Raw genomic sequence first — 13,153 nt, forward strand, 5'->3', positions numbered from 1 at the left:
TACATACAGTACCTAATTGCTCTCTCTGTCTCAACCTCATCACCTTCTTTCTTTCTTTCTCTCTCTCTCTGTCTGATCTGAAATCATAAGATGGGTTTTCATCCAGGCATTTTAATGCAAATTGTATTCTTTTAAATTATAGTAAAAGGGCTCAATGGAAACTGCAAATGGAGATAAAATGTCATCATTTGTCTTTATTTGAAAAAAGGCTGCATGCTCGCTCCTAGCTTTAAAAGCATTTCGTTGAAAAATACAATATGCAATATATTGTAATGGAAACACAATTGCTAATTAAACAATTAAAGGCTCCCTAAAAAATTTTATATGTTTGACATCCCAAAAATACCATATGTGCTGTCACCTGTAAACGTTTAAATAGTTCATGACTATTTTATGGCTATTATTGGTGAATGATTCAATGACTCTTTTCCTCTTTTTCTTTCTCCTCTGCTTTCTCTCGTGGATCTTCAGGTCTGAGTCCGTAACATCCTCAACCAATCAGAGCCTTCGTTAACAGCAGCGTCGGCACGTGATTGGGAGAAGGATGGCAACCATGCCGTTTGTCAGTGAGGGGAAGTGTGTGAGTGTGGAGTGGGATTTCCTACAAGGACTACTGGCCAAGCCTCCCACCCTTCCCTGGTGAGACACGACACACCCACACAAACACACACACACACACACACACATACAGAGGCTGATACTGCATAAGCCTGCATGCATGCCCATGAATTAATCTTTGGAAGGTGAAATCCATACATTAACACCCTTGCACGCGGTGACAGCCTGAAGAAGAATTTCCTATCAATGAAACACAATCTGGAAGACATAAGTCGGATCTCCTCAATGCTACATATAACCCGTATTGTTGCTCACCTGCCAATCTTGTCAGAGCTGTGAATCCCCTCCCCTTAGTGGGAGATTAAATACATTTGGCTGGAATTATTAATGGGCAGTCATTTACAGGCGGATATAAAAACTAAGCAGAATCAATGTGTGTGTATTGATTGTTCTCCGTGGCTGGGGTCGAGACAGTATAATAATGAGATGTTACAGAGGGCTGGCAGCATGAGTCCACAACACAAACACACACATATAGAGAAACACACACTGTTTTCACTTATTAGGAAATAGCAGGGAGAAATACAACAGCTGTGTCAGCTGATTAAGATATAAACATATGTACACACACTATGTCCAGCCTTCTCTTTGTTCTGTTCTTTCTTTCGCTCACACATGCATTGACACAAACACACACACACACACACACACACACACACACACACACACACACACACACACACACACACTCTACTGGTGGTCTTTCTTAGGATGAGAATCAACAACACAGACACGAGGGAGAAAGGCTGGTTCTTCTTTCTTCTTTAGCTTTCATTCTCACTCTCTCTCACACACACACACACACACACACACACACACACACACACACACACACACACACACACTTTATTCCAGCGCAGCACCAACACAAATTGTGAAGTGGCTGTGACAACATAATTCCACCACTCAGGCCCCATTGAGGAGAGTCAATACCCAATCAGAGAGACAGGCTACCTGAGCCCCGGCCCCCCTCTGTCACTCTGCCCCTCCCTCTCCTATTGATCCCTCAATCACGGCTTCAGCTCACTAGCTCGGGACCAGATGAGAGAGAGTGTGTGTGTGTGTGTGTGTGTGTGTGTGTGTGTGTGTGTGTGTGTGTGTGTGTTCACATATGGATTGTGGAGCAAATGGCATTATTAGGACTCTGCTCTGCCAGAGAGAAGAAGGGAGTTTGTCTGTAATTACCAGGCCAATCTGCAAGAGATGGGTCAGAAGGGAGATTGTTTCACTTGAATTGCAGGAGCCATTACCATTATATGTACTTTATTTATGAAATGGGTTTTCTGGATTGATGCTCAGGTCTTTTTATACAGAGCATGAAGCAATCAACAGATGGTCAGTAAATGGCCATTATGTGAAACCCCTTACCAATTTCTCCCACAACAACAGTGCTGATCCATACAATGTTCTCTGCCCTCCTCTTCTATTCTCTCATCCCTGCATTCATCTATTTCTTCCATTAATACACCTTCCCCTTGTTCACCTCTCAGTCTCCAGAACCTGCGTAAAGAGAAGTCTCGCAATGCGGCTCGTTCACGGCGGGGGAAGGAGAATTTCGAGTTCTTTGAGCTGGCCAAGATGCTGCCTCTGCCGGGGGCCATCACCAGCCAGCTGGACAAGGCCTCAGTCATCCGGCTGACTATCAGCTACCTGCACATGCGAGCCTTTGCCAGCCAGGGAGACCCGCCCTGGAGCCCTCTGATGGAGGGAGACAGCAACTGCAGCAAAGGTGAGCAAAAGGGTAACACAACTGTAAAGAAATACTGCCAAGCAAACTAATGCCACGACCAGGATCATTTGTATCTAATCTTTCCATTGACTTTGTATGCCACCGAGCCACCACTAAAATTTGATTTGTGTTCTTTCTGAACACCCAGTTGGTAGGAAATGGGGTCCTACTGTGGCTACTATTAAGGACACTGAAGTCATGTACTTGGTACTTCCTCTGATAATCTGAGGTTTTAGCAAATTGTAATTTCCCCACTGGGGATTAATAAAAAGTATCAATTAAATTTGTTTTTAAATTACTTAAAACCTGGGGAAGTAAACATTCTGCATTCCAGTATATTTTGAGACTAATTGTACTTAAACTTGATACATTTTGGCCACCAGAACTTCATTCCTGGCATCCTGGAGAGGGCTGGAAAGATAATGGTGGGCCTTCATGTTGGGTAATTAAAATTCAGTGAATAATTGCATAAAAATATAAAAATATAAATAATAAAAAATAATGAATGCCTTTTATTGTCTGTTCAAACTTTACTTGGGGTAGGGGAGACTTCCAGACTAAATTTTTTTTTATAATCTGTTAAATACTTAAACATTTCATGAACTTTGGCAATGGCAGCGTGCCTGTATTCAGAGGTAAATGAAACATGGTTATGACAGATCATTTCTCGGCTCAGTATTCACGCAGTTCAGTCTATAGGAAAATTATACAGCAGAGATAAATATGCTGATGTTTGTTGCCAATGGACAGAAACCGCTGAAATCCATGCATCCATCTCACATCTCTGTTTCAATCAAAAGCAATCCTCAGCAGTCTGATCTGCCCACTTACTCCCGCCCACAGAGACACCCCATGCCACAAAAATCCAGTACTCTGTTAGCGACCATAATTACATGTGCTGTGTAATGGCACACAAACACGTGTCCAATCACAAGCCTGTAAACATACATGGTTGTATAATATGTATTATATATGTATAATAATACAAGACTTTCCATAGGCTAGCGTGAGTTGAAATGTATGTATTATGTGTGAGTGTGTATTTGTGTGTGTGTGAGATAGATGATACACAAAGAGGGAGGAAACTATTGGTGCAATTTGTAATTACAGAAATTAACTATATAACGAGGACAGTGTAATTATACAGCCTGTCTAATTGCTACTATTACTGAGGGGAAACGATGCAGCTACAGTGCAATTAGAGGTGTGTGTGTGTGTGTGTGTGTGTGTGTGTGTGTGTGTGTGTGTGTGTGTGTGTGTGTGTGTGTGTGTGTGTTCGTTCATGCCTGTTCTTGTCTAATTTGGGGAAATCTGAGCAAAAAGCATGTTAACAGCATGTTTATATGTGACTGTGAGTGGCTTGCTTTACCACAATATATACCACACATTCCTGATAAGATATGATGGTTTTAATAGTATAATAAGTTGGGCATGAGTGGTTGAGTGTCAGTAGAGGTACCAGTGCAATACTTGAGTTTTGGTACCTATACTAAAACAATACCTTTCTCAAAATCTTTTTTTTTTAAATATTACAAAGCGCTTCTGTTAAATACTGGGGGTGTGGAGATTAAAAGACAGGGATTCTGTAATGGAAATAGCTGCATTATGGGAAATGTAGGATCCAGTGTTTTCAGAAATTGGACCGTTCCAGGGACTAAAAGTCAGAATATCTCGGCCTCTAAATGGAATGTAGCTGCTATTCATTTTAATATTTACACCTGTGCTTTTCTACTGACATGACATGTCAAAATATCTTACATGAAAAAGTTGTATTGGCATCCATTGTCACATGCACTGTATCACTTTCTTTGATAAGGTAAGGTACATAGGTTTTGTTTGGTATACTAATTGCAAAAACATTACAGGACAGTATGACAATAAGTATATACTGTACACAATTAGTAGGTAGCATGGACCTGAGACAAAGCATAATCTCATTAAGGTCCTGGTACCAATGTTTGACACTTGACAGTTTTCAGTATTCAGTACTACATACACTTCAGTCAGTTCTTAGAAACTATTGAGGTTCAATACCCAGGCAAGTATCTGACCATTTAAAGGTGGTTTGGTAATGTTGAAAAGCTAGCAAGATTTGAATGTAGCATCTTCTCGGGGATCATTCACCAGTAAGCAAACACCTAATATTATCATACCGAATGATTAAAACAAACATAACTACTGTTAGCAATGTGGCGACGACGCGCATTGAGCTCAAGCTTGTACACGGGAGGGGTAGAGTACGCGCAACGAGGCTAGGCATTTCATTGGTTCTTTCCAGCTGACCGCGAGGCAGTGATTGGTGGGCGTTTTTACAGGATTACAGCAGCTACAGATGACAGATCTTTTTCCCTCCTTTTCAGAGCCCATAAGTTATTTATTGCTGTCGGGGTGTAAAGATTATTTCAAGCAATTTATAAAAAAGTGTATATTGAAAATAGTTACCAACCCTTCCTTCAATAGCAATACCTCACTGTAAACCAAAAGTATCCCACTCATATTGTATAATGCATTCATCGTGAGCCCTAATCTATTGCCACAGTATCAGAAAATTATGGGTGAACCCATTACGATCCATTGATTTTTAATCAGCTATGCAGCGCTGCACCATCTGAATGTCTGAGTAATATCCTTGCACTATCACACTTACTCCCAGCCGTGGCCTTGACTTAGCTCTGCACGTAGTGAATTGTTTTGCCTCGGTATTCCAGGCTTTCCTTTGGCCTTGATAGAAAATACCTGTTTAGAAAAGTAGGTGTGCAGGTAGCCGTGCTGCCCTGTGCATGAACTGGAAGTGTGGTAGAAAGACAAATGCAGGATATGCTGCTTGCACAAAAATGAGAAGCACTTCTCGTACAGATGTGAACCATAACTGTAAATATATAGAATCCTGCAGCAGCTACTCGAAGGTCATAGAAGATTGTGAGGCACTTGAAAAACACAATGAATTGCGTGTCAGCTACAGGCGGTATTACAGTCTGAATTATCCGGAACATTTCTTCCACTAGGTCGGGATCTGATACCTTGCGTATTTTATTAAATGTTTGGAAATTTTTACAAGCAGGTCACACAGTCTCAGCGGGGCCAAGGCTGAAAATGCAATGCTAATTTGGACATCAGTTTGAACAAGTCTACCCACAATGCATTGGCAGGGTTTTAAGTGTGATGCATGACTTTAATTCCGTTAGTGGAATGTGGTCAGAGATCCAGCTGAAAGGGAGAGGAGGGGAAGGGACAAATGTAGAAGGAATAAAGAGAAAAAGAGGAGAGGAAGGAGAGGAGTGTGAAGGGAGAAGGGGTGGGGGGTGGCGGCTTGCATTCCTCCACTCTCCCTCTTGTCCGAGGGTTTTTGGACGGGCGAGGGCCAGTGGAGAGGGAAGGAAGGTGGAGGGGTGGAGGAGAGGAGAGGGATGGAAGAAAGGGGAGGGGCTGGTGTGGCTTTTGTCTGCTTCCCACGTTTCAAAGCCAGTCTTGAAAAATGAATAGACAGAGGAAAATCAATTGCATGACCTTCACAGAGAGAGAGATTGAGAGAGCGGGAGAGGGGGGAAAGAAGGAGGAGAGAGAAAGATTATGGAAGGAGGGAGCAAACGAAAAAGGAAAGGCTGAATGGAGGAAAAGTAAAATGACCCATGATAGTCATTTCCATTCAGTGTGTGTGTTTCACTGTTTGTGTGTGTGTGTGTGTGTGTGTGTGTGTGTATGTGTGTGTGTGTGTGTGTGTGTGTGTGTGTGTGTGTGTGTGTGTGTGTGTGTGTGTCACATTGAAGGACTCAACCCTTTTAGTAGAAATCATTTATTTTTCAAAACCTCTCTATATTGAGTACATTTTGCTTTGGGGGCCAGTTTGTTTTTCTATTTACCTGCCTTTTTAAATGTCCTGTTAAAGGATTATTCCAGTTTATTTTAACCAGAGCCTTATTTTCTATTGTTTGTGATAAGATTGAATATACCACACTAATTGCGGAGATTTGGTTACAGCAGCAACACTGATGACGGGGCAAGAAGGGCAAGAAACACAAGTGAACGGAGGATGAGACTTCCTTATTTGGTGGTAAAACCAAAAATAAGCAATAATATCCCATAATTGGACAGGAAAGCAGTGTGCACACAAGCATGGATGGACTACTGAACGGGCCTGACAACAACAACAGTCTCCTAAGCCCCTCCCCCCACAAGGGAGAATGAATGTGTGTGCATGAGCAGTGATTGACACGCAGTTAGACACCCCCCCCCTGGCCCTGATTGGTGGATCTGAACAGGGAGGTGCGGATTTTTGCAAATCACACTACAGGCTGTAGGTGGTGCCAGAGGATCCAGATATTTTTTTTTATTACCTGCTTCATGTAGTTCTACTCAAACATAGGGTCAGTTTCAGCAAATATGAGAAAGTTAGTTTTATAAGGCTTACCTACTGCACCTTTAAAGTGTATTTAGCTGTTGTTACACCCTGGGTGACTGTAGGGTGTGGTCAGAAGTGTGCTCTATTGCCTCTATGACCACACCCAACAGTGATGTCACTGTGTAGTGTGTACTGCCACAGTCCTGTCTCTCCACAAATCTGTGGCAACTCAACCTTTAGCAGGTGCAATATGGCCGCTGGAGAACTTCTCAGTCTTTTACAAGGTACAGTACAATGACAACTCACTGCCAGCAACAGGCCCAGCAAGTGTTTTACTGTCTCTGTTAGTGAGGTCAAACACACCTCTCTCCTCCCCAGCGTTGGTGACATTGACTTTCATTCCGCCTCCACTCACTCCCTCTCTCTCTCTCGTCTCCTTTCTTTCATTGCCTCATGTCTCCCTCGCCTCCCCTCTGTCTCCCCCACCTTTTCGCGTTCTCTCTGCATCTGCCTCCCCTCTAATTCACGGCGTTTAAAGCAGCCGGGGCTTTTAAGGGAAGTTAATTGCACTCAAATTATGTTCGACCGCAAAAGGAGTGAGGGAGAGACAGAGGAGAGATGGAGAGATAGAGAGAAGGAGGGAGGGATTGATGTCAGAGTGAGAAGATAATTGCGTCAGAGAGGGATGCTGCGATTAGGGTCACTCTTTCTCTCTCTGTCTGTCGAACAGCCGAAACGTCACATTCGGGTGGTAGTAAACAACTTGGCAGGTGATCAGGCTCTTGTTTTGAAAGGGTGAAACTACGGCAGCGGAGCCAAACTTGAGAGGCAAAGACGGATAAGAAGACAGAGAGAGGAAGCTAGATGGAAAGAAAGAGGGGTTCACTGCATCTGTTATCCATTTGGTTTCCACGGTTACATCCTAACCTGGTTTAAAAGGTTGACACTGTGGGGGTGGAAAGGAAGAAGTGCGTGTATATGGTTATGTGCATGGAGGTAGGGGGATGTTTAGGTGTGTGTGGCCATCACTCGTGGACTTAACTGGGACTAAATTATATATTAGACAGAGGTATAATGAAAATCATTCAAATGAAATTTCTATCTTTTCTTCTTGTGGAGCGCTGGGGAGACCCCGAGAATTGACCTGCGAGTCAGACTATAATTAACGTGTCCAATCGCGCCCCGTCCTCTTCTGTCTCCTATTCCCACAATGAAATTAAACCTCGCAGCAGAGTCCTGGGAAGCTAATGAAATGGGAGTGTGACAGAAAGAAGCGATCAAAGAGCTCAGGTGCACACATGGGTCTGTTTCCAGATCTGTACACGAGCATGTACGTATTACATGCATGTACACAGAAGCAAAAGTAAAAATGGTGAATGTATATTATTCACATAAACCATTTTAAAGGATTATTCCTGTTTATATAGAGTATTATTTTCTTGTTTTTGTCCGCTATTTCTATGATAACATTGTAGTCGCCAAAGTAATTACTGAGAATTGGGAACATGACAACAATGCTACAACAAAGTCAGACAGGGCAGGCAATAAGTCATTGGACACTAGGGCTTGGCGATAGGGAGAAAATCAGATATCACGATATTCTTGACCAAATACCTCGATGTCAATATTGCGGCGATATTCTAGGGTTGACAATTGGTGCTTTAACAAAATATCTTCACACTTAGATTTTAGATAAATAATCAGTAAGTGGGGAAAAGGCAAAAATTGAACAGCTAGAACAGCCTGGTTAAGTTCAGAAAAGTACATCACTTTACTGTAATGCAGCCTTTAAAACCAGGAAAAGACAATAGTTATGTCATATCACGATATTACGATATCCAAAATCTAAGACGATATCTAGTCTCATATCACGATATTGATATAATATTGATATATTGCCCAGCACTGTCGGACACTCAACAAAACTAAACAACAACAGTTTAGCCTAAATACCTGACCACTATTTGGAGGTAAAATCGAAAGTCAGTGCACATGAAAGGTTGGTGATGATTCCTTATTGCCCAGTAGTCACCGGTACAAAGTTCTGGAACCCTTTTTCTCAGTACTGTCACTTTCTATTGAATGTAGGTACTCATAGTGTATTTGCTGTAGGTTTTGGGCAAAATAGGTCTGATTAATGTGTAAACAAGTCGCAAAAGGAAAAAATGCATAACTGTGTGAGGTAAAACATGTTGTGTAGTTCAGTCTGAAAGCTGCTGAAAAGGAGCTTAGATTTCCACCAAAAACCTGACAGGTCTGTTCTGTAAGTGGTCTTTTCAGAGCCCAGAGGGTGTCATGACTAACTAATACATGGAAGTATTACATGATTCAATTAAGTAATAACCCAGATCACATTTTTTACTCTTAAATTCAAGGTACCTAGTGGAGTTTTTGACCACAAGGCAGCAAAGAAGAAAACCACAACCTAGCAAACGGGGATGTAAATAATGCACTTCATTCATTAAAATTGGCTTTGCTCATTTATTACGAGGAAGGGCATGAATTTAACACAGATACACCTAACGTATTTCATTCATTTCATGCACTGCTTGTTGCACAAGAAAACTGTTTGCACTTACAACTACGAGAAGTACGGTAGGTCAAATTTAAACTAGGAGGTAAAGTGTGATGGGACAGTTTGGGTAATCATTTTATCATTTGTCTTTGTTTTCTCTTTCAAATAAGTTTGGCTACTTTGGGTGTTTGTTTAGAAGCTGTATGATTGTGTTTCTTGTCCCATCTGACTAAGTTTTAGTGATAACGCAGCATTCGTAGATCTCAGTGATGAACTCTGTGATTGCAGTGACAGTTTTACCCGGGGAATGATAGACAAAACTATACAAACTTAAGAATGCACAGTTTCTTGTTATCAAATAAGGGATCATTGCCAACATTTTGGGTGTACTTATTGGCAGTTTTTTGTTTTATTATTTTTGGGCTTTTCCGCCTTTATTTGATAGGACAGCTAGGTGAGAAAGGGGAGAGAGAGAGAGGGAGAAGACATGCAGGAAATTGTCACAGGTCGGATTCGAACCCTGGACCTCTGCGTTGAGGCATAATCCTCTCAGTATATGTGCGCCTGCTCTACCCACTGATCCAACCCGGCCACAACTTATTGGCAGTTTTAACAACAAAAAAACACGTTGTTTACTGTAGATAATCTGGCTACACTGTTGGTTTGTTAACACCTGTCTGATTTTCAGGAATGAGGGTAAAACTACCAAATAAGATCCAAGTTGTAAAATCCGAAATGTTCCTTTAAATGATTTTGAACGATAATTTATTTTCAACCACTAAATGATATTATAGTAATAATAATATTTAAGGAACAAACAGAACCATGCCTGGCCCTCAGTCTCTTATACACACACACACACACACACACACACACACACACACACACACACACACACACAGAAGTAGGGGTTCACAGCACCACTACAGAAAGATCTTTGTTCTCAGAGTGAGATACGAACACCGCTGTGAGACTCTCTCTCTTCACATCACGTTTGTGCACACACACACACACACACACACACACACACACACACACACACACACACCAGGTCCAGTGTTGTGGTTTCCTGGCTGCCCTATTGTACTCTGGCAGTCTTTAATAAATGGTCCTCTGTGTATTTGTGTGTGTGAGTGTGTAGACTCATCCGTCAGCCCTCCCGGCCTCATGTCACATCCAGCATTTCCTTCGCCCCGCTGACACTACTCAGCACTACTGATTGCCCGCCATCACCTTCACTCCTCTAGGGATCTGTGACATGTAACTCAAGGCATGCACACACACTCTATGCATTTCCTTTCAATTGTGAGGCATGCACAAACTAACATCACACTGTGTGTGTATATCCTTTTTGATTCTCATATGGTCATGATGGGGGTTGCTTCCTTTAGACTCCCCAGCGCTGCAGCTCCATTGCAGCCCCACAAGGGAGCCTGATAGGCAGGCAGAGAGTGAGATGGGCTCCCCATCCCCCTCCAGGCATGGACTGGCTAGGCTGAAGGGTCCCAGCACCAGACCCCCTTTCATAGCCCTGAATGGACTTGCCTTATTTATATTCACACACTGTCACACAGGGGGACCCCAATCTCACAATGCCACTGTGGCTTTGTCCGACAACTCTGTATTTGTGTGTGTGTGTGTGTGTGTCTGTGTCTGTGTGTGTGTGGGTATTTGTGTTGTTTAATCGGAGGGCATGTTACCACTGTGTATACTGTGCATGAGAATTCATTGCTGTGTGTATTCCTAAAGTGTGTATGTGTCTATAGCTCTAATGGAATGCCTCCCTCCTCTATTCACTGAACCCACATCACAAGCAGGCAGCTGTGTGTGTGTGTGTGTGTGTGTGTGTGTGTGTGTGTGTGTGTGTGTGTGTGTGTGTGTGTGTGTGTGTGTGTGTGTGTTTCGACCCTCCCTCTGTGTTCAGTTGTAACCCAGAGCAGCGCTTTCATTTTCCTGTCATAACGTGTATTGATTTCCCTCAGCCTTGCAGCGACACACACAGATATCTGATGATCCCTAAAGTCGCACGCACACATTCATATGCTCACATTTCGCGTATACATACATAGTTTGTCTCTGCCGGATAAGGAACATTGTGTTTTAAAGCAGCCCTGTTGGAGTGCGATTACTTTTCACGTATGGTCACTACTTTTGCAATCACACACTCGCAGGTGCACACACACACACACCGTCACCTACTCTTTTTGACGTAAATCAGTAAATACGGCCGATTGCTAAATTAATCTTCCACGTCACTGCAGCCCCTCGTGCCCTGGTTTGCTTGGGAGAAAGGGATCACTCTTGGCTTCCTTAGTGTTTTCTCATTTTCCCTGCCGTACCCTCTCTGCTCCTTTCATACCTATCTTCACCCCCCCTCCCCTACCTAACCACCTCCAACTCTATTTGTATTGTAATTGCCTTGGTAAACAGCACCACTTTGGCACTGAAGCAGCTCTGATAGCTTGTGTTTGGGATGCATTAAGAGTGGCGATGCAGACACCATGAGTGTGTGTGTTTGCATGTCTGGCAACAGTTGAGTGGTGTGCGTCACATAACAAGCCCTCCTTATGCTCAGTTTTTCAGACATGCAACCGTTTCGGTCGATTCTTCGTTTGTAAGTTTTGCTTTTCATTTCAGTGCAGATTTACAGACTTCACAGAGATGCAACATTATTACAAACCCCCACTGATGAACAAATCATGTTTACGGATCATTTTGTATAATTACCAATATTTCATAGCTTTATTAACCCAATCTGAAAGTTTATAAATATCACCTTCCTGAGCCCAAAAAGTCTCTGTAAATGTCCACAGAATTAAAAATACACCATAAAAAAAAAATCTTGATACATTTTGTTTTACAGCACAGCAAAATTCTATTTAGATATTTTTGATTTAATTCCAAATGTCTTATCTCTACAGTGAAGCACTCCACGTGGTAGTTCGGCAGATATTGTCTCAAATCTGTACTTGCAAAATAAAAGTGTATCTGAGGGGCAAGTGCGACAAATTAAAAATATAAACAGTCCCATCACAATGGCACTTTCTTATAATCATTCTCAAAGCTTTTTGCACATGTAGTATGAAGTAAATGTGGACGTTAGTCAGTGTCTCATGTGTGTTTGTCTACTTTCTCTCTGCAGTAAGACGATCATCTCATTCTCTGGCCACTGACATGTTTGAGCAGCACCTAGGGGCGCACCTCCTGCAGGTAACGACCACAGCACCCACACCCACCTTCTTCTTCTTTAATGATTGATATCCTGTAACTACATGTGTTTACATTCTGTATTTGAGATGTTCTAGTGGGTTTGTGAAATCTTCTCGTCGTCAATGTCCTATGAAAATCATGTCTCCTGTTTTCAGCTTTGTGACCATTTCAGATAGTCCAGTGGGTTCTCAAATGGTTTATTTAGCTTGAGAAGTAGGAGAATTTGTTTTTCAGAATGGATCACAAGGTCAGTTTAATCCAGTATTTTCCTTGACAGACAAGCACATTTGTCTCAGTGTGTCCGTGCTTGTGTGCGATCGCGGTATCATACCTCAGTCTCTCAGACTTACATTTCCAAGCAATCTCCTATCGCATGCTCGCACATCAGCACACATTGACACCCACACATCTCATAGACCTCAGATGCTCGGACGATATCACTGGCTGCTAAAGAATGCCTCCCTTTGCACTGACAGATGAATGTAGCCTGAGGGGGATTCAGGGGCAGAAGGACTGCAGGGCTGATAGAGACAAAGACTCGGAGGAGGTCTGAAGAAGGTAACACTGCAGGTTGTAGTTGAGACGAAGAGGATTCTGAGGGAGGAGTAGAGATGGTTGGAAGAGCAACCAGAGCAGAGAGGGCAAAAAAAAACAACTTAAAAGGATCCTAATGCCTGATGTCCTATGCAAATCTCTTTTTGAATTGTCTTGTTGTTGAGAGGTGCTATACAAATACATTTAG

At 42.4% G+C, this 13,153-nt stretch overlaps 1 protein-coding gene across 1 annotated transcript in view; it reads left to right on the plus strand.

Annotated features, from left to right (window-relative positions):
• The window catches only part of npas1 (neuronal PAS domain protein 1), a 37,529-nt gene that overhangs the window by 9,061 nt on the left and 15,315 nt on the right, over nucleotides 1-13,153 (plus strand). Inside the window, exons 2-4 of the mRNA XM_078243711.1 lie at nucleotides 472-639; nucleotides 2,109-2,347; nucleotides 12,344-12,411. Coding sequence (XP_078099837.1) covers nucleotides 545-639; nucleotides 2,109-2,347; nucleotides 12,344-12,411 — 402 coding nt within the window. The 5' untranslated portion in view covers nucleotides 472-544. The remainder of the gene's footprint in view (nucleotides 1-471; nucleotides 640-2,108; nucleotides 2,348-12,343; nucleotides 12,412-13,153) is intronic.

Source organism: Sander vitreus, chromosome 3, assembly GCF_031162955.1.
Source record: "Sander vitreus isolate 19-12246 chromosome 3, sanVit1, whole genome shotgun sequence".
NCBI lineage: Eukaryota > Metazoa > Chordata > Actinopteri > Perciformes > Percidae > Sander > Sander vitreus.